This window comes from Plecotus auritus (assembly GCF_963455305.1).
Source record: "Plecotus auritus genome assembly, chromosome: 3".
In the NCBI taxonomy this organism is placed as follows: domain Eukaryota; kingdom Metazoa; phylum Chordata; class Mammalia; order Chiroptera; family Vespertilionidae; genus Plecotus; species Plecotus auritus.
Window position 1 is genome coordinate 213,671,548 of NC_137772.1, and position 20,616 is coordinate 213,692,163.

Sequence of the window (20,616 nt, forward strand, 5' to 3'; positions counted from 1 at the left end):
GCTGGAAGTCCAAGATCAAGGGGAGGGGAGAACTGACTCCTTCTGAGAGCTGGGGAAGGAGCTGCTCCAGGCTGTCCTGTAGATGACTGTCCTCATGCTCACATGGCATCCCCCTGCATAGCTACATCCAAATCCCCTCTTTTTATAAGGACACCAGCCATGTTAGATTAGGGCCCATTCTAATGCCCTCTTTTTAACCCGATTACCTCTGTAAAGATCTTAGCTCCAAATAAGGTCATATTCTGACATACTGGGGGTTAGGACTCCAACTTATGAATTTTGGGGGAGGGAGGGAAGACAATTCAACCCACAACATTGTCTACAGTGTTTTTCAAACAGCAGGGTCACTTTAGTGACCTCAGCCAGCACTTTTTTAGTGAAATAGAATGGAGTAGAGTAAAAATCAGTGATCAGCTGCCTCCCACATAGTAGAGGAAAGTACTATTTCATTTTGATTTTGTGTGTGTGTGTGTGTGTGTGTGTGTGATGTCTAATGGAGCACAGTTTAAAGATATTTCTAACTGTGAGTCATGGCCCAAAAGGTTGAAGGTCACTGCTTCTCAGAAAATGGAAAAAAGCAGAAATAACATTGATCCCTAGGTGTAGGCAAAGGAGACTCACCTTATCACTGTGGTTTGCATTTACAGAACATCACAATTGAAGGAGCGTCCATCATTGATGGTGACAACGCAGCCACAAACGGAGTGATACACATCATCAACAAGGTACAAGTCCATCCTCCGCCCAGACAGCTTCTCTTCTTTCATTTACCCTCCTGGACAGTATCTCTCCTTTTGGAGGGAGCACGGGGGGTAAATCCTTAGCCTTAACATAAAAGTAACCTGCATTGTGCCTCATTACTTTTATTTTAAAACCACTTAGAGGCTCTACTCATTCAATCAGACTCAGTTACTGTCTACTCAAGCCCTGTTCTACAATGGGCCCTATACAAAGTGTGGCCACATAGAGCATATTTCTTACTTATGGGAACATCTCACAAGGCCCACAGAACGTTGGCCTTTTTTTAAATCTGCAGAGGCACTCTCAGGACTGGCAGTAGCCCTGACAATTACAAGTGTATGTGACATGAACGCATGTGTCACAAAGTAGCAAGGCCTGCCAGCACCTGCTAACCGAATTTGGGGGCTTCCTTTCTCAGGTTCTGGTTCCCCAAAGAGGACTAACTGGCTCCTTACCAAACCTGCTCACCCGGCTGGACCAGATGCCTGACTACTCCATCTTCCGGGGCTACCTCATTGCAAGTACCTCATTCTCTACATGACTCCCTTGCTCAGGTGACGGGGGAACAGAAATCCCTCACGCACGCTTGTCTCTTCCCATCACAGCAATATAACCTGGTGAACGCAATCGAGGCTGCCGATGCTTACACAGTGTTTGCTCCAAACAACGACGCCATTGAGAATTACATCCGGGAAAAGAAGGTCACCACTCTAGTAGGTACCGGGCACGAGAAGCAGGGGAATCAATTTCTGGAAATTCAGACGCTCAACATTTGACAAAACTCCCTTTCCATAGCTAGATACGTAATGTAAAGTCCTGAGGAGACGCTCTGATACACACTCCTCCCCCATATGCATACTTAGCTTCCAGCCCTGGAAGCACACATTTGGGCCCCAGGACCTGGATGTGTGTCCACAGGACAAAGTGTTCACGTGTCCCAAGCCAGTACCCGGAGTGCAGGGGGCCCGGTGCAGGGACACCTCCTCACTCCACAGGATCGGCCAGCTGCCAGCAGTCCCTGGCAGGAGATGGCTCAGGCCCGAGTGAGACCCCAGTGACAGGCCACTCTCTCTGCAGGGGACACAGATCAAGCTCTTTTTAATTTTTTTAAATATATTTTTATTGATTTCAGAGAGAAAGGGAGAGGGAGAGAGAGATAGAAATATCAATGATGAGAGAGAATCATTGATCAGCTGCTTCCTGCACACCCCACACTGGGGATCAAACCCACAACCGGGGCATGTGCCCTGACTGGAAATTGAACCATGACCTCCTGATTCAGAGGTCAATACTCAACCATTGAGCCATGCCGGCTGGGCAGATAAAGCTCTTTAAAACATCCCATCAGACTTCCTCTCGTGACCCTGGACATGAAAGGTAGGCTGGGGCGTGGAGACCCTTTCTTCCCAGCAGTTCTTTAAAAAAAAAAGTCATCTTTAAAATCCTCTCCCAACCTTCCATACCCTCATTCTGGGTTTTAGAATCACCTGATGAGTTGTTGAGCATCGCAGGTGGAAAACTTGCACTTTCTCCAAGGCTATTGGTCTCCGATTTAATATTTAATGTCTGTTGTGCCCTGTTGCCTCAGTCAAAACCTCCGGTTCAACAAGCTGTTGCCCCTGCAATGCCCACAGTGCCCGACACATGGGAGCAGACGATGTGGTAAGTGATTGGGGACTGGCTGGCCTATTTCAATCCTGTGTGTTGACCAGGAGGAAGACATACTCAGGTACCACGTGGTCTTGGAGGAGAAACTGCTGAGGAACGACCTGCACAACGGCATGCACAGGGAATCCATGCTGGGCTTCTCCTACCTCCTCGGCTTCTTTCTCCGCAACGACCAGGTGAGGGCCTTTCCCTCCAAACCGGGGAGTGGGTGTCTTAGCTCCTGTCACCCGTCATCACTTCCATACTGGACTCACCAGTGCTTCCTTTTTTTTTTTTAACTGATTTCAGAGAGGACCAGAGAGGGAGGGAGAGAGAGAGAAACATCAATGATGAGAGAGAATCATTGATTGGCTTCCTCCTGCACACCCCACACTGGGGATCGAGCCTGCAAGCCAGGCAGGTACCCTAGACCGGAATCGAACTTGGGCCAGTCCTCAGGCCAATGCTCTATCCATTCAGCTAAACTGGCTAGGGTACTCACAGCGCTTCCTAAACCTTATCAACAAAAGACAGGGGTCTGTGTTTCCCCATAAAGGAATGACTGTGCCAGACTGTCAAGCTCCCACTCACTGTCCCTGTCCCCAGCCTTCAGATAACCAGTGTGGCTGACGAATCGCGGTCCTGGAATCCCAGCAGTCACAGGTGCCCTGCAGTACTGACTCCTATCAAACCCAGCAGACAGTCCCCAAGCAATCTCCCAGGTAGAAGGGAACCTGCCAGAAAAACCTAACTCCCAGGAGATGGCACAGGCTCCTGGCTCTAAGGAGCCTAATGACGTAAGCAGGATCCAGGAGCCAGATGAGTTAACATTATCATTGCTTGACTATAGAGACTGTAGTCCTAGGACTAATGGACCTCCACACCGGTATTTCAGTATTTATCTCACACAACTCCTAAATATTTCAGTGTTTAGCATTCATTTTAAAAAAGAATTAGTGAGACTAAATATTTAATGTATTTCAAATATAAAATCTCATTCACATATTTCAAACATCAAGTAAGATCAATCAAGTATCAAAGTAAGAAAATTCAACAAGAAACTCATGACGTTACTCAAGTATAGATTCTCATGAGAAAAAAAAAATAAAAACTATTTTATTATTTTTATTAAGCACTAAATTAAAATAAAGGTTAATCATTGGCCAAGCTCCACAGAGGTATTCCAGGGCCTATGCAATTGGAAAAAGTAGTGGGAAACCTTACTGATGGTGTCAAATTGTGACTACAACACATTCTAGAATTCCAAGATGCCAAGCTATTTTAAAATATCAAAATGGCAGAACTCCTGATGCTATAATACTGTTGATTTGACATTAAAAAGTGAATAATATGCATAGCCCATGGACATAGACAACAGTGTGGTGAAGACTTGGAGGGGTCAGAGGTGAAAGGGGTCAATCAATAGTATTATTTGGTTCTCTTTAAAAAGGGCAGTCTTACAAACAATTTTCTCAGTGGTATTATCGTTGAATCACAAGTGAATTTTGTGTACATATTTTTTAATCTGGGTAGAAGAGAATTTTTCTGACTCTTCATTACTTAGGGAATAATCGAACTTCAAATATTTTTCTCTGACTTCTACAAACATCTCACCTATTGTGTAATAACTTTGAGGAGATCCTTTTAAATACATTTTCTTATTTTTTCAGGAAAAGCAATTTTTATAATTAAAGAACCTACTTTTTATCTATGTCATCTTTTACTTCATCGTGTAGAATGACTTCTAGCACAGTTAATTGAATCAGTTCCAATTTTGTCATGTTTATTTCCCATTTATTCAGATCTTAAAACAAGTTTTATCTCACAATAAACAACTGGTTCTATCTTATAATCGAGGTTTTACTTTTATCGATAACTCACTTTCTCTTAGGACAGTGGTCGGCAAACTGCGGCTCACGAGCCACATGCGGCTCGCAAGCCATGGTTTGCCGCTCTGTTGACTAATGAGTTTGCCGACCACTGACCTAGACTCTCGATTCCAATAAACAGGCTGTTGTTGTTCCTTGTGATTAAGCCCCTATCCCAGTGGTCGTCAAACTCATTAGTGAACAGAGCAGCAAACCGCGGCTCGCAGTTGTCTTAGGACAATGTAGATGCAGAAAAATGTTCTCTACATGAGTAAAGTTGTGTCCAAATCAAAATTTTAATACAACCCAAAGTTCACAATAAAAATTATGAGTCAGTGGAAGTTCAAATGTAAGCACTTAGAGTCATTTTAATATCGCTGCTATGAGGAGTTTGGGCGATGTTATTAAGCATTTGTAAGCTGTTATTGGAAATGAACTTGACATTTGCTTAGTACAATAAAGAATTCCCCCTTTTCCCAACCTCAGATCTACCACATTTACACACACACAGACACAGACACATACACACACCACCCCAGTTTTTCAAAGAACCATTTGTTTCCAATTATATTACTTATTTTAATGAATGAATTAATAGATTCACTTATTTTTGTTAATCATTAAGGGATCCTCTCCTTTAAAAAAAATCAGAAGAAAACAAATTTCAAGCTCAAGTTGAATTTGAGTTGGCAACATAAAGGTACTGACTTAGTACCCATGTTTGGATGCTTATGAACACACTAGGCCAGTGGTCGGCAAACTGCGGCTTGTGAGCCACATGCGGCTCGTGAGCCGCGGTTTGCCGCTCTGTTGACTAATGAGTTTGCTGACCACTGCACTAGGCAAAGATGGATGCAAACATTCCATAAACTCCAAAGAAACCCCAAGGGAAACACTGGGTAATGCTGACCTCTGAGCAGTCCCCACACACTGGGAAATGATGCCTTTTACAAAAGAGAACAATGAGATTCAGAGAGGAAAAGCAAGTGGCCCCAGGTCACACAGCTCGGTGACCAGATGCAGGACTGTTCTCAGACTCCTGGGCCAGAGCTCTCCCTCTCCAGTGTGCTGCCTTTGGGGTGAACATTGGAATACCTTTTAGGCTGATGTCATATTGATATCCTCCAACCCCCATCTCCCTTACTCCCCTTAAAGTCACTACAATAAGAAATTTACATTTGACCCTCTTGTTTACAGCTCTACGTAAATGATGCTCCGATAAACTACACCAATGTAGCCACTGACAAGGGAGTGATCCATGGCTTGGGGAAAGTTCTGGAAATTCAGAAGAATCGATGTGATAATAACGACACGACTATTGTACGAGTAAGTTATATGCAAGGCTAACGATGCAGCTAAAGAGTGTTGTGCATTTTTTTTAAGCATAAGATTCATCTATTAGGGTATCTCAATTCAGTTCAAAACACACCAAGTGAGCATCTCTGATGTACATAGGAACGTACCCAGCTGCGGTTCTACAAAGATAAGTAAGACATGACCTCTGCCCTCGATGGGCTCACAATCTAGTGCAGTGAGTTGTACCTTGGATGCCTGGGAGAGGCTACCGGGAGGGTTGTGTTGAGCAGGTATTTGAAGCCATGATCTTCCTCAAAGGGAAAATGTGTCATGCCTGCCATAGGCACAGGGAGGGGACTGTGGTACTTGGCAGGTACTGGCCATGCCTGGTCTACTAGGAGAGAAAATATGGAAGTGGATTATTTCAGTATTGGAGACTTTTCACTCCAGTCCATTGGATGGCGTAGCATCTTTCAGTAATAGTAATGGCTGCTGACATTTATTGGGCACTTATGTGCCAGGCCCTGCTCTAAACATTTTACTTGTATTAACTCACAGAATTCTCACAGCACCCTACAGAGAAGGTGCTATTACTGTCCCCATTTTATTGATAGGGAAAATGAGCCACAGACAAGCTAAGTCATGCACCAGGTTCACAGAGCTAACAGGTGGCAGAGAGGGCAGTGTGGCCCCAGAGCCGGGACTGCACACTGTACTCTCCGGTGGGGGCTGAGCAAGAGCTGAGCACATTGACCTCCTCTTGTTTTAGGAACATGTCACACTTAAGAGTCTGTCATTCTTAAGTTGTGCCCTTCGTTTTGTAATTGTGTGTATATTATCTCCACCCTGATCCCTCACCTGGACTGTGGGCTCCCAAGACTGGGCACCAAATCTGGCCCAACTCACTAAACAATGGGTTACCAGTAAGTGATGGTTGTTAAAGAAATTCAGATTCAAATGAGATAAGACCTCCACACCTTAAAGGGTTATCAGCATCAGAAGAATATGGTGGGAAAAGCAATGATCAAATATCCAAGACCTGAAGTAGTTAAAGTGCTTGTCTTTAAGAATATTAAAGAGGTTGACCAGAGGAGCTTCCCTCATATCTTTCTGATAATCAGTTCTATAGCCTAAAACCCTCAGCTCTTAGGTCTGGGAAATATTTGCAGCCTCGCTTTGCACTAAAACCAATAACCATGAAATGTTCTCTTTGCCTCTGTGTTCTGTCAAGGGAAAGTGTGGGAAGTGTCCCCAGCAACCCATCTGCCCACTTGGAAGTAAACCGCTAGTGAGTATTTTTTCTGCTTTGATAAAGTAGTTTCTGATCCCAGCAAGGTCCAAATTAGAAAATGACCCTCAAGCATCCTCCATTTTTCACTTCCTTCATTCCTTCGTTGTTGTACGCATCTTTCTAAAGTCTTGAATCCAAATTTTAATGAATAAATAAATAGAGACAGGGGTTCATGTCAACCAAGGCACAACGCAGAGAGAGATTTCTCACTTTCTATATATTCTGGGAGCCAGAGGAGGCCGGAGCAAGACATCTTATCCGAGAAGGCAGCTTCCATATCCAAAACCAAATCCAGCCCAGATGAGCTCCCCCTGCCAGAGTTCCCTTTACAGTTGGAGATACAACTAATTTTCTCTAAGAAACAGATGGCGAACTTGGGGAAAGTAGGCCTGTCTTTGAATCAACTACCCACCTGTGTTTCTCATAGCTCTTTATTGTAAAAGCTAATTCTGATCATGCTCCAACCATTAGAAAGAAGAAACACCCATGCACCTTCCAGGGCACGGTAATCCTATGTAATAAAGAGGTGATATGCAAATTGACCATCACTCCAACACACAAGATGGCCGCCACAAGATGACCAGCAGGGGAGGGCAGTTAGGGGTGACCGGGCCAGCAGAGGAGGCCAGTTGCGGGGGACCCAGGCCTGCAGGGGAGGGCAGTTGAGGGGGACCAAGCCTGCAGGGGAGGGCAGTTGGGAGGGAACCAGGCCAGCAGGGGAGGGAAGTTTGGGGGGACCAGGCCAGCAGAGGAGGGCAGTTAGGGGCCACCAGGCCTGCCAGGGAGGGCAGTTAGAGGTAACTGGGCTGGCAGGGGAGGGCAGTTGGGAGCGACCAGACCTGCAGGGGAGGGCAGTTGAGGGGGGACCAGGCCCGCAGGGGAGGGCAGTTGGGAGGGACAAGGCCTGCAGGGGAGGGCAGTTGGGGGTGACCAGGCCTGCTGGGGAAGGCAGTTGGGGGGGGGACCAGGCCTACAGGGGAGGGCAGTTGGGGGCGACTAGGCTGGCAGGGGATGGCAGATAGAGGTGACCAGGCTGGCAGGGGAGTGGTTAGGGGGTGATCAGGCTGGCAGGCAGAAGTGGTTGGGGCAATCAGGCAGGCAGGCAGGCGAGTGGTTGGGAGCCAGCAGTCCTGGATTGTGAGAGGGATGTCCCAGATTGGAGAGAGTGCAGGCTGGGCTGAGGGACACACACCCCCCATGCACGAATTTCGTGCACCAGGCCTCTAGTAATCATTTATAACAGACACAATGCTAACTGTCTCACTTGAGTCTTAATATAATCTTTGTGTATGATAGGTCTTAGTAAGAAGCCTGAATCCATTCTCAGACCAAGGAAGAATAGAAATCAATAAGTAGATAGAAATCAAGGCTCAGATCAACCGATGTGTAGTGCTGGTAGGACATTTTTGTCTGGCTTACTCTGTGATTCCTGCTAGCTTGAGTTAGTCTTATCAGGAAAAGTTCTTTTCACAGAGTACTACCTGACAGTGTAACTCCTTGGGCTTTGCCACCTGGTGTTATGACCGCCAACGCTGTCTGAGTGCCTTCTTTCTTGTGAAGCAGCTCTGAGCAACCATCCTGTCCCTTCCCAGAGCATTTCAGTCATAGGGACAGCCACGTGTCACCCACCTTCTTCTTTCGGAGGCTGGAAAACAGTTTCCTAACTAACACGCTGATATAATCATTGCTATTTCATAGGGTGGCGAGGTGAGGAAATGTCTCTATACCATTTATTTCATGGGCAAGCGATCCGTGTTCATTGGGTGCCAGCCAAAATGTGTGAAAACTGTCATTGTGAGTATCACAGTTTAACCATTCTTCTAAATATAGCGGTAGCATTGGGAAATTTAATCGTATGTTATATTTTTCTTTATTTTTTTAAATACATTTTTATTGATTTCAGAGAGGAAGTGGGAGGGAGAGAGAGATATAACCATCAATGATGAGAGAGAATCTTTGATCGGCTGAATCCTGCACTCCCCACACTGGGGGGTCAAGTGTACTGACCAGGAATCGAACCCAACCCATAACCTCCTGGTTCATTGGTTTACACTCAACCACTGAGCCACACCGGCCAGGCAACATTATTCTTTACTTAGTCCCTGCGGCCCTCCTTCTCTGTCACTTTGCTCCTTCCTCTTCTCTTACACCTGTTTCCTTTCCCTCTTTCCAACCTCCTTGGCGGAGGCCTCCGTCTGTTCCTGGCACCCCTGGAAATTGCTTAAGCTCCCTAGTTCTCAGGGGTTCCTGCAACCCCTCACGGTGGGGTCCAAGCTCAGGGCACTCAGCCAGCCCGACCATGGGATTCTGCACTGTGGCTGGACAAAACCAGGACATGGAAGTGGAGGCCCAGCCTCGGCCTCTCATTTCAGACAAGAGAATGCTGTGCGGGCTTCTTCGGCCCCCAGTGCCAGCCCTGCCCCGGGAAAGCCGAGAACGTCTGCTTTGGAAATGGCATCTGCCTGGACGGGATGAACGGCACGGGCGTGTGCGAGTGTGGAGAGGGCTTCAACGGCACAGCCTGCGAGACCTGCACGGAGGGCAAGTACGGCGTCCACTGTGACCAAGGTGCGCACCCCTCTCCTCCAGGTCCAAATGCCAGAGGAGGGGACCTCGGCCTTCTCCCCGGCGGGCTGGATCCTACCTCTCAGATCATGTGAATTATAAGCTCATTTGTGTTGTGTCGTTTGCATAGGCCAGTGTTCCCCCACATTTCCAGTCACTAACCTAGACCTACCAACCCACCCCACCCCCATCTGTTCATTGGCTCCCCAGCCTCACGGTCTTCATGTCACACGCCCAGTTTGGGACAGTGCTTGATAGTTCGAAAGGCAGATTTGTGCACATTATCTCATTTCATCCACACAGGAACTTTACATACTTAGGTATGGTCATGCCCATTTTACAGATGGGGATATTAAGGCAAAGAGGTTGAATGACTTCCTTCAAGGTCACACCCGAAAGAGGCAGAGCTGAGATTTGAATGCACACTGCTTGACTCCAAGGCTCTGCTCTTGGATGATGTTGTCTTTATATGAAGATCACACTATTGATTCACCCTCAGGAAGCCACATGCTTTAATTTGTTTTCACACACACACACACACACACACACACACACACACAAAATGTGCCCTTTTGAACCAAGTCACCTGCATTCTCTCATCCTGGCATTCTTGTGCCCAGGGACACACACTTGATTGACTTGGGAGGAGGGGTTTCCTAATGCATGATGAGAACACAAAGCATCTGTTTTCCCCTGTACTAGAAAACACAAATTTGGCCTGACTAACTGTTTTATCATCAGCTGGTTCAAGCAAGGCAAAATCAGTGTGTAGCTGACTCATTGTGACTGGGCCATAGAATATAGAATTGACATTACAGTGCTGCTTTTTTCTATGTTACATGGAAGATTGTCTGCTTCGGTTTGAGCAGGAGTTCCCAGCCTGGGACCCATAGTGACCCGCATGGGCTGAGTGCTTTTCCCTGGGGAGGGCATCCCTAGCTTTCATCCAGTTCTCAAAGAGACTCACGATGCTGCCGTATAACAAAGGAATCGGCGTTTCCATGTTGTGGAAGAGGGCAGTGCCTCACCAGGTTTATATAAACCCAGTATCAAATGGGCTTCTTTTAAATGGGCCCACTCTCAGGGACCCCCAGGGGGGCCCGTAACCTTGGATCCTCAGATAACGTCGTGGACTCAGGACACCCCCACTGCTTGGGTGGCTGCCCCACATGCTCCGCAGTCCCCAAATTGTGGTCCGTGTTGAGGCCTGACCTGACGCACCTGTTCGCCCGCTCAGTTCTACCTCTGTGCGTGCAGTCCCCGTTAAAGACGACGGTTCTCTAAAACCGGGTGCAGATGCAGTGCAGGACGGGAGACTTTGCAGTAAGTGGCCAATGAGTTACTGAGCACAGCTCGGAGGTCTGACAGTGTGTGGGCATTTCTCACCTAGTGTGTTCTTGTGTGCATGGGAGATGCAGCCAAGGGCCCGCGGGCGACGGCTCCTGCGAATGCGACGTTGGCTGGCGAGGAGTGAAATGTGACTTTGGTGAGTGCCGGCCCCTCCCCACGTATGATCCCTTCTCAGCCTCCCTTCTCAGCAGCTACGTGTGTGTTTTTTTCTTTCCAAAATAGAAGGGACATCTTTATTTCTTCCTTGAGCAATAAAAGTAATTCCTCCTTGCAGCAAAATGTTTATAAAATAAAGAAAAACAGAAAGAAGAAAACTTCCTCATACTCCCAAGGCGGGAAAAAGCAATCATTGATATTTTGTATTATCCTCCCAACATTTTTATAGGCACACAAATGTGTGTATAGTGCCATCCTCTACACACTGTTTTGTAGTCTACATTTTCACTTCCCAGTGTTTAACAGGTATCTTTCCATGTGAATAAATATAGTAAATATCATTATTTTCTTAACTTTCATAATAGCCTATTATACGAGTGTACCAAGCTTTTTGGAACCAATTTGCTGCTATCATAATGCTGCAGTGAGCATCTCCTACATACATCTTTTTGTCTTCTCCCTCGCTCCTGCTCCTCCTCTCACCAGTTGTCTTGTCATACGTCTCGTTGCCTCCTGTCATATTTCCCTCCATGCCACACTCCACGTTGCTGCCAGAGAGAACTTTCTGAAACATAGATGTCTTAGTCTGTTCACCTCTGTGAAGTCTCAGAGATGGGGTAGCTTAATACACAGACATTGATATCGCTCAGTTCTGGAGGCTGGAAGTTCAAGTTCATGGTCGGGTCCTGATGAGGGCCCTCTCCTGGGTTGCAGACTGCCATTCCTCGTGTTGTGGCAAGAGAGGCAAGGGAGCTCTTTGGGGTCTCTTTCATGAGGGACTAATCCCTCATGACCTAATCACCTCCCAGGGACCCCCACCTCCACGTACCGTCACACTGGGGATTAATCTCAGCGTTAGACAGGGGGAGGCACAAGAATTCAGTCTGCAGAGTCCCACAGTTTTTACATAGTAAACATGATGCGTATCATTTACAACAGGAAAGTAAATCTTTTCCTGGCACCAAGCACTAACTGAAAGGTCTTGAGGGAGGTTTAATAAAAGAGGGCTGGCAAAGCAATTGTTTGAGTTTTTTCGTTTGTGTGTGTGTGTGTGTGTTTTTCAGAGATCACAAAAGACAACTGCAATGGGACCTGCCACACCAGCGCCAAGTAGGTACCCTCTGGGCCTCCCCTGGGGGCGATGCCAAGGGGATTCTTTCTTAAGTGTGTACATCCCAGGCCCTATCCTCAGGGGAGTATTTTCCTGAGACCGTTTCTGAGGATTTAGGATACATTTAATGTGAAACTAGAAGTATTTCTGATGAGGCTGCCATCCACTTGCCAGATCCAGCCTTTGGAACAAGCTGCCAGCGGAGTTACCTGGCGCATTGGCACAATGCCCGTCGTTGCCCCCAGTTCAAGCCGCAGGGGTGCCTTCACAGAGGCCGAGGGTAGCCCAGTGGGCCTCTTGCTTTCATCAAAGCTTATTCCCAACTCACAGCCAGGACTTGCTTCTTCACTCTTCGACTTCATGCTCCTAACTCCCAGCGGGGCTTAAAGTGTTAATGAATGATGAGCCTCATAGCTGGAGTTAGATATGAATTCAAATCAGCCTCTGTCATTGACCTTGACTCAATGATTTGATGCCTCTAAGCCTCAGTTTCTTCATCTGCAAATGGGAATAATAATAATACCCACGCATCAGGGCTACTGGATATTGTGTAAGTGACATGAAGTCATGTGTGAAGCACAGCCCCTAACACAGGTACCTTTCTGAAAAAGGGTAGCCCCTCCCCCATCCCAGGGCCCATGCCCACATACACATTCTAGTTTGCCTAATAATGATTGCAATGGTAGTCGCCTGTGGCCTAGCTAGGAAGGGACTTTCTCCCTGAACCCTTAGGCAGGACCTCTGAGGGCCTCCTAGGGTGAGAGTGGGGGGTAGAGGAATCACTGGCCACATAGGGGGTGGGTATTATGTGTTTTTCTACAAACAGCCTTTGCCCTTTCTCCTGGCAGCTGCCTTCCCAATCCGGATGGCACAGCCTCGTGCAAATGCGCGGCAGGATTCCAGGGGAACGGGACAGTCTGCACAGGCAAGTGAAGAAGGAAGAATTTGCTCCCGGGAGATAAGACCAGCAAGAGCCTTGGAGAGCTCTCTGCTCCTGCAGGCTGGATGGGCAGTTGCCATCAGCCATTGCTGGTGAACAGGGTGGAACGGGGCAGCTGACTGCCTGGGGGCAGGAAATCACTGTTGAGGGATTGCCACCCATTTCCTCCAAACGGTGGTTCACAGCCTAGATCGCAATTGGAGAGCTTTCAGAGCCTCTGATCTGATTGGCCTAGGGCAGTGGTCGGCAAACTCATTAGTCAACAGAGCCAAATATCAACAGTACAACGATTGACATTTCTTTTGAGAGCCAAATTTTTTAAACTTCTTCTAACGCCACTTCTTCAAAATAGACTCGTCCAGGCCGTGGTATTTTGTGGAAGAGCCACACTCAAAGGGCCAAAGAGCATGTGGCTCGAGAGCCGCAGTTTGCCGACCACGGGCTGAGGGTGTGGCCTGGGCGTGGGGACTCGGGAGTGGGGCAGAAAGGGTCTGAGCCCCACCCGGTTCTTCCTCCTACTCCTGTGTGGCCTTGGGTGGGTGTCTTCCTCCTCTCAGCCCCCTTAGCTCATTGTAAAGGAAACAAAACTCTCTCTCTTGCAGAGTTGGTTTGGGGATGAAGTGACCTGTCTGTGTACAATGACAGAATGATGCAGCTCTCCTCTAGAAAGTCCCCTCTATTCCTAGTCTGTTGAGTGTTTTTATCATTAAAGGTGTTGAATTTTGTCAAATCCTTTTTGCTCCTTCTGTTGAGATGATCATGTGGTTTTTGTCTTTAATTCTACTGAAATGCTGTATTACATTAATTGATTTTTGGGCGTTAAGCCACATTGTGTTTTCTGTGTGACTCCCACTTGCTTGTGGTGTAGAGTAGCCCCCCTTTATTCACAGTTTTACTTTCCAGTTTCAGTTACCTGTGGTCAGCCACAGTCTGAAAATAGTAAATGGACCAATGGACAGAGACAGCAGGGGGGTGAGGGAATGTACGGGAGTGGGGGGGGGAGCAATGGGGCATTTGGACACATATGTAATACCTTAATCAATTTAAAAAAATAGTAAATGGAAAATCCCAGGTATTTTGAGAGAGAGAGATCACATTCACATAACTTTTATTACAGTACATTGTTATAATTGCTCTATTTTATTATTAAGTATTGTTGTTAATCTCTTACTGTGCCTAATTTATAAATTAAACTGTATCATAGCTATGTATGTATAGAAAAAAAGAATATTCATAGGGTTTGATATTACCCAGTTTCAGCCATCCACTGGGAGTCTTGGAACATTTCCCCATGAATAAGGGGGACTATTGTATAATCCCCCCTTTTTTTAATTTACTAAATCTTTATTGTTCAGATTATTACAATTGTTCTTTTTTCCCCTCATAACTCCCCTCCACCCGGTTCCCACCCCATCCTCTGCCCTTACCTCCCCCGCATTGTCCTCATCCATAGGTGTATGATTTTTGTCCAGTCTCTTCCCGCACCCCCTGCACCCCTTTCTCCCCGAGAATTGTCAGTCCACTCCCTTTCTATGCCCCTGATTCTATTATATTCACCAGTTTATTCTGTTCATCAGATTTTTTATTCACTTGATTTTTAGATTCACTTGTTGATAGACATGTATTTGTTGTTCATAATTTTTATCTTTACCTTTTTCTTCTTCTTCCTCTTCTTAAAGAATACCTTTCAGCATTTCATATAATACTGGTTTGGTGGTGATGAACTCCTTTAGCTTTTTCTTATCTGTGAAGCTCTTTATCTGCCCTTCAATTCTGAGTGATAGCTTTGCTGGGTAGAGTAATCTTGGTTGTAGGTTCTTGCTATTCATCACTTTGAATAATTCTTGCCACTCCCTTCTGGCCTGCATAGTTTCTGTTGAGAAATCAGCTGACCATCATATGGGTGCTCCCTTGTAGGTAATTAACTGTTTTTCTCTTGCTGCTTTTAATATTCTCTCTTTGTCTTTTGCTCTTGGCATTTTAATTATGATGTGTCTTGGTGTGGTCCTCCTTGGATTCCTTTTGTTTGGGGTTCTGTGCGCTTCCTGGACTTGTAAGTCTATTTCTTTCATCAGGTGGGGGAAGTTTTCAGTCATTATTTCTTCAAATAGGTTTTCTTGCTCTCTCTCTTCTTCTGGCACCCCCATAATTCAGATGTTGGTATGCTTGAGGTTGTCCCAGAGGCTCCTTACACTATCTTCAAGTTTTTGGATTCTTTTTTCTTTTTTCTTTTCTGGTTGAGTGTTTTTTGCTTCTTTGTATTTCAAATCATTGACTTGATTCTTGTGTTCCTCTAGCCTGCTGTTAGGTCTCCGTATAATATTTTTTTATTTCAGTCAGTGTATGTTTAATTTATAGTTGGTCCTTTTTCATATCCTCGAGGGTCTCACTAAATTTATCAGCCTTTTCTAGGAAATTCTTGAAAAACCTTATAACCGTGGTTTTGAACTCTATATCCCGTTGTTTGTTTTCCTCCATTTATTTCGTTTGTGATCTGTTTCTTTGCCTCTGCATTTTCGCTGCTTCCCTGAGTTGGTAGAGTAGCTTTGTGTGGTAGGTGTCCTATAGGGCACAGTGGCTCAGCCTCCCCCAGTTACCTGAGGTGGACACTTTTGGTGCACCCCTTTGTGGACTGTGTGCACAGCCTTGTTGTAGTTAAGTCTTGATTGTTGTTGGTATCACTGGGAGAAATTGACCTCCAGGCCAATTGGCTGTGAGGATCAGCTGTGTCTATGCTGGGAGAACGTCTGTGCTGGAGACAGCCTTATGAGACAAGACTTGCAAAATTGCAAAAGCCTCTGTGCTCAGCTTGGATGGTGCGGAGTCTCAGGGCGGAGCAGACAGCCTTGGCTTCCTGTCAGCCCTGCCCTATGAGGCCCCTGGGTCTCAGTGTCCCTCGGTAATCGCTGCAAGCACCTCTGAGAGAAAACCACCCTCGAGTTTCGCCCGCTGCCAGACAGTCCAGTTTCTCCCTGAATGAGTCTGGGTTCCCAGAAACTCACCCAGAACTGGAGTTCAGCCCAGTCGGGAGCTTCCATCTCCCTCCCACTTTAGAAAGCCAGCCGTGCACTCAGCTTCCAGTGCACTCAGCAGTCAGTCCTCTCTGCACACGCGCGCCTCTGGACCTCTGCCTTCCGCAGCTCCCCTGAGTCTCAGTGTGCTTTCTCTTTTCCTGACAGTCCAGATTCCCCCCGAATGCGTCTGGGTTCCCAGAGTCTCGCCCGGGACTGGAGTTCAGCACAGTCGGGAGCTTCCGTCTCCCTCCCTCTTGGGAAAGCCAGCCATGCACTCAGCTGCCAGTGCACTCAGCCGCCCGTCCTCTCCACATGCGCGTGTCTCCATACCTCAGCCTTTTGCAGCTCCTCTGAGTCTCAATGTGCTTTCCTCTTTCCTTCTAGTTGTAGAATTTCCACTCAGCCAGCTTTCCTGTGGTTCTGGATGGTGTCCATTTTGTCTTTTAGTTGTAGTTTTGCTATTGTTGTCCGAGGCAGCAGTTTAGGTGTTTACCTATGCCGCCATCTTGGTTTCTCTCTGTATAATCCTTTTTATGCATTGCTGAATTTGACTTGTGTGTATGTTCTTGAGGATTTTTTGTGTTTGTATTTATAAAGAATATTGGTTTTTCATTTTCTTGTGATGGCTTTATCTGGCCTCATAAAATGAATTGGGAAGTCTTTGCTTCTCTTCTAGTTTTTGGAAGAGTTTGTGAAAATTTGGTATTTTTTTTTAATGTTTGGTAGACTTCACCAGTGAAGATATTTGATACTTTGCATCCTTTTGAATTATCCATATTTGATCCAATGTCTTCAGTTCTGAAGTATTTCCATTTCTCAATGACAAGTAAAAATGCATCAATGGTTTTTTCCCCTCTCCTCACCCCTCTCTGCTCTGTGTCATCTCTCTCTTCCACAGCAATCAATGCCTGTGAGATCAGCAATGGAGGTTGCTCTGCCAAGGCTGACTGTAAAAGAACCACCCCAGGAAGCCGGGTGTGCGTGTGCAAAGCAGGCTATGCGGGCGATGGCATTGTGTGCCTAGGTACGTACCATCCCTCATCCATCCAGGGGCAAAGCCCTGTTATAGGATTCTGAGTGTGGTTTAAGAGTCAGAGCCCTGTTATAGGATTCTGATGTGTGGGTGATGTTGGACCATCTTTCAGTTTCTCTGGGAAGGTCTGAAGATGAGGAAATGTGACCATTGAGAATATTGCCTTTATCCTTAAATACTTGAGAGTATTGGGGAATAAGGATCGACTCTTACATAACTACAGCAATTATCGGCTTCAGTACATTTATTTTTGATATAATACTTTTGTCTAATTACCATTTATATTCTAAGTTTTTCAATTGACCCAATAATGTTCTTTTCTGACACTTTTTCCTCCTACTGCAGGATCCAGTCTAAGGTTGGGAACTGCATGTAGTTATCATGTTTCTAGTCTCCTTTGACCTGGAATGGTTCCTCAGCCTTGCTTTGTCTTTGATGACATTGACATTTTGGAATATCGTTCACCACCCAACTTTTTTTTTCCCAGCATGTCCTTCCTTTGGGGTTTGTCTGATGTTTTTTTATGATTATATTCAGATTCTGCATTCCAGGCCCACTATCACACTAGTGACATTGCATCATTCTCAGAGTATCACACTGGAAGCTTGTGATTTCCAACTGCCTCTCATCTGTGGTGTTAATTTTGACCACTGGTCAGGTGCTGTCTGACTTCTCCACTCGTACGGCTACCTTTTCCCCTTTGCTGCTAATAAGCAATCAGTAGGGAGATGCTTTAACACCAGGCAAATCCCCTGCTCCTCGTGGAAATATAACCTAAAATTAGCCATCTACTGAAGACTCTCTCCTGAACCAATTATATTATGATGATTGCAGTGATTTTTTTTTTTAATTCCTAAATCATTCATAGCCTGTTGGACTGGACTCTAGGATCCTATTATTTCAAGTCCTTGGCTGCAAACTCTTAGATTCACTCAGCAGAGGGGAGATCCATGCCCACAGACTATATGCCTGTGGTCCCACAGCCCCACCCCAGAGAGTTGCTTTGAGAACCCGTGTCTGGTAGGCTCCCTGTCAGGTCACTGCTGCCCTGAGTTGTCAGGAAACTGAATCACACTTTGACACCTCCTCTCCTCGGTCAATTAGCCATCCTGGCTGGCCTGCCAAAATGACTTTCCTTGAGAATGAGGTTCAATTCTCATGCCAGGTGTCGGCTTTTTGTTTTAAAGAGATCAACCCGTGTTTGGAGAACCATGGTGGCTGTCACAGGCACGCAGAGTGCACGCAGACAGGACCCAACCAGGTGAGCTCCGCCTCCCGGAGGGGCTAGGGGTCTTTAGACCCAAGCCTGAGACAAGGGTGCTGAGCAGGGACCTCAGCAGAAAACAAATAATTTAGGGGAAATTCTGAAAGCATTCAAAAGAGGCCATTCTTGGGGAAGGAGTAGAAATGGGAGGGGAAACAAAGAGTACTTAGGAGAGAGGCTTTCCTAGAGTGGGGGGAGTCGGCTTCTCCATACACCGTGTGGTTCCAGAAGCGTCACCAACAACGTCTCCCTTCCTTTCAGCTTTCTGATTCCCAGAATCCCACAGTTTTTCTTTGGCTTGAGGCTCTGAAATGCATGCACCACAGCGAAAGCTAACATTTTTAGGCCACATGTCAGCCTTCTGTTCCCTAACACAGTGGACCTTGCAGGGCCTCCCTGATGAGCATGTTTGGGCAGGTGAGAAAATCTCAGGGTTCCAAAGGAGAGGAAAGGTCACGGGCGGGGGAGGGGGGGGTCAAAGGGGAGTGAGAAGAGGCCGAGAAGCTGTGGCTCAGGAACCCAAGCTCCGCCTCCCTCAGTCTCTGTCACATTAGGAACAGCCCAGTGGTCAGCAGGAGATTACATACATCAGAAACTGGATGATGAGGTCAGGTTCCCCCGGGAAATGATCTACTGACCTTGTTGAGCCGTTAGGAGAACTCAGTGCCAGGTTTACCCATGGGCAGATCAAACAAGCGCCTAAAGCACCAAAAAATAAGAAACATACTATTTATTTTGAAAGAATCATCTCTGTGTGTTTCCATGTATAGTCACGGGGAAAACCAGAACAGTCAATATGGGTCTACCTTGCACATATTTGGGCATTCGATAGAGCTCCTATTTCTACATATGGAATGGGGAAACCCTATAACTTTTTGGTGCTCTGGGTCTCTAAAAGTCCTCCTCTAACCTAGAAGGCAACCTAGATGCAGGGTTGATCTCTGAGACAGGAGGACTGGCTGGTGGGCATCTTGGTAAAGGTTGGAGCCCAGGTCAGGGCCTGTAATGAAGTTGAGGAGGAGGAGCAGTGAAAACCAACCCTTTGGTCCTGGCTGGTCGACCAATGAGTTCAAGTTCGAACAAGTAGATGCCAGACCAGAGCCAGCTCTCCTGTGTAGGAGGCTTTCATGTGAATTAGAAAAGCCATCCCTTGGGGGGACCCACCAGGAGCAGGTACTCCTTCCTCTGGACACACAGGTTGGTAAATAGAACAGAGCTGGGTTTCAGCCCCACTCACCCCTGTGCCCAGGAGCTCCTGAGCAGGGCACTTGGAACACAGGGGTGAACTAGACAGTCCCCAACCTCCCGTAGACAGTGTCCCCTCCCTCATTTTGAAGTGCCCAAGGGACTTCGTTGGTCAAACAATAGGATTGACCTCCTAGTGCTGGTGCCTGGGGAGCCGAGCCCAGAGGGAGATAAGCAAGAACTGAGTATGAATGGGAGTGGGCAAGAGCTTAGCTTCCTTGCAACTGAGCCTTTACCCACTGGAGAGAGAGAAGAGCGAGTGCCCAGAACAAGGGACCAAATAATATAACAAAGGTTTTTTAAAAAAATTAAGTCTCTTGGTAGCAAAGATAGGATAGGTAGGCAATCCCAGTGCTAGAGAGAAGTGTGTCAAAGGTGCTAAAATGTAAGATGACAGTTATCATTATAGAATAGGTCTCACCAAGGTAGAATCTTCTAACATTACCATTGCCCATTACCCTTACTGCTCTGGGGTCCCAGTGTGAGAGCCAGCGGAGTCCCTCTGAGCAATGGCCCGTGTCCCTCTCCTCCTTCACAGGCTGTCTGCAACTGCTTGCCGAGATACACTGGGGATGGGAAGGTCTGCACACTCATCAACACCTGCTTAACTGTGAGTCCAGCTCTGGGGCCCAGGCCCTCCAAGGTTAGGCGGGGGTGCCTCCTACCCCGCTTCTAGGAGATGGGTGTGGGGGTGATCTCCTCTGAGCTGCTTTGGGCTTGAGGCTCTTTTCTCCCTCATGTTCCAGTGGTGTGTTGGGGAAACTCTGGTTTCAGCACAATGGACATTTGGTCGAAGACCATTCCCTAGATCCCAGGCACCAGTTAGGCACTGGGAAGTCACTGTGAGTTCAGGCTCAGGCAGATGGTGAACCACAGAATTTCAGAGAGAGGAAAGGAGAGGGAGAGGGAGACAGAGAAACATCTATGATGAGAGAGAATCGTGGACTGACTGCCTCCTGCACACCCCATACTGGGGATTGAGCCTGCAATCTGGGCATGTGCCCTGACCAGGATTCGAACCATGACTCCTGGTTCATAGGTCCACGCTCAACCACTGAGCCACACTGGCCAGGCAGGAGTCCGTTTTCTTAACCA

General features: G+C 46.8%; 1 protein-coding gene across 1 annotated transcript in view; it reads left to right on the forward strand.

Moving 5' to 3' along the window:
* Positions 1-20,616, forward strand: part of STAB2 (stabilin 2) — a 127,987-nt gene that overhangs the window by 65,522 nt on the left and 41,849 nt on the right. The window contains exons 31-44 of the mRNA XM_080661000.1: positions 648-725; positions 1,160-1,258; positions 1,347-1,454; positions 2,454-2,585; positions 5,454-5,582; positions 6,784-6,840; positions 8,542-8,637; positions 9,216-9,411; positions 10,799-10,894; positions 11,979-12,024; positions 12,874-12,950; positions 16,878-17,003; positions 18,200-18,273; positions 20,060-20,131. Coding sequence (XP_080517126.1) covers positions 648-725; positions 1,160-1,258; positions 1,347-1,454; positions 2,454-2,585; positions 5,454-5,582; positions 6,784-6,840; positions 8,542-8,637; positions 9,216-9,411; positions 10,799-10,894; positions 11,979-12,024; positions 12,874-12,950; positions 16,878-17,003; positions 18,200-18,273; positions 20,060-20,131 — 1,386 coding nt within the window. The remainder of the gene's footprint in view (positions 1-647; positions 726-1,159; positions 1,259-1,346; positions 1,455-2,453; positions 2,586-5,453; positions 5,583-6,783; positions 6,841-8,541; positions 8,638-9,215; positions 9,412-10,798; positions 10,895-11,978; positions 12,025-12,873; positions 12,951-16,877; positions 17,004-18,199; positions 18,274-20,059; positions 20,132-20,616) is intronic.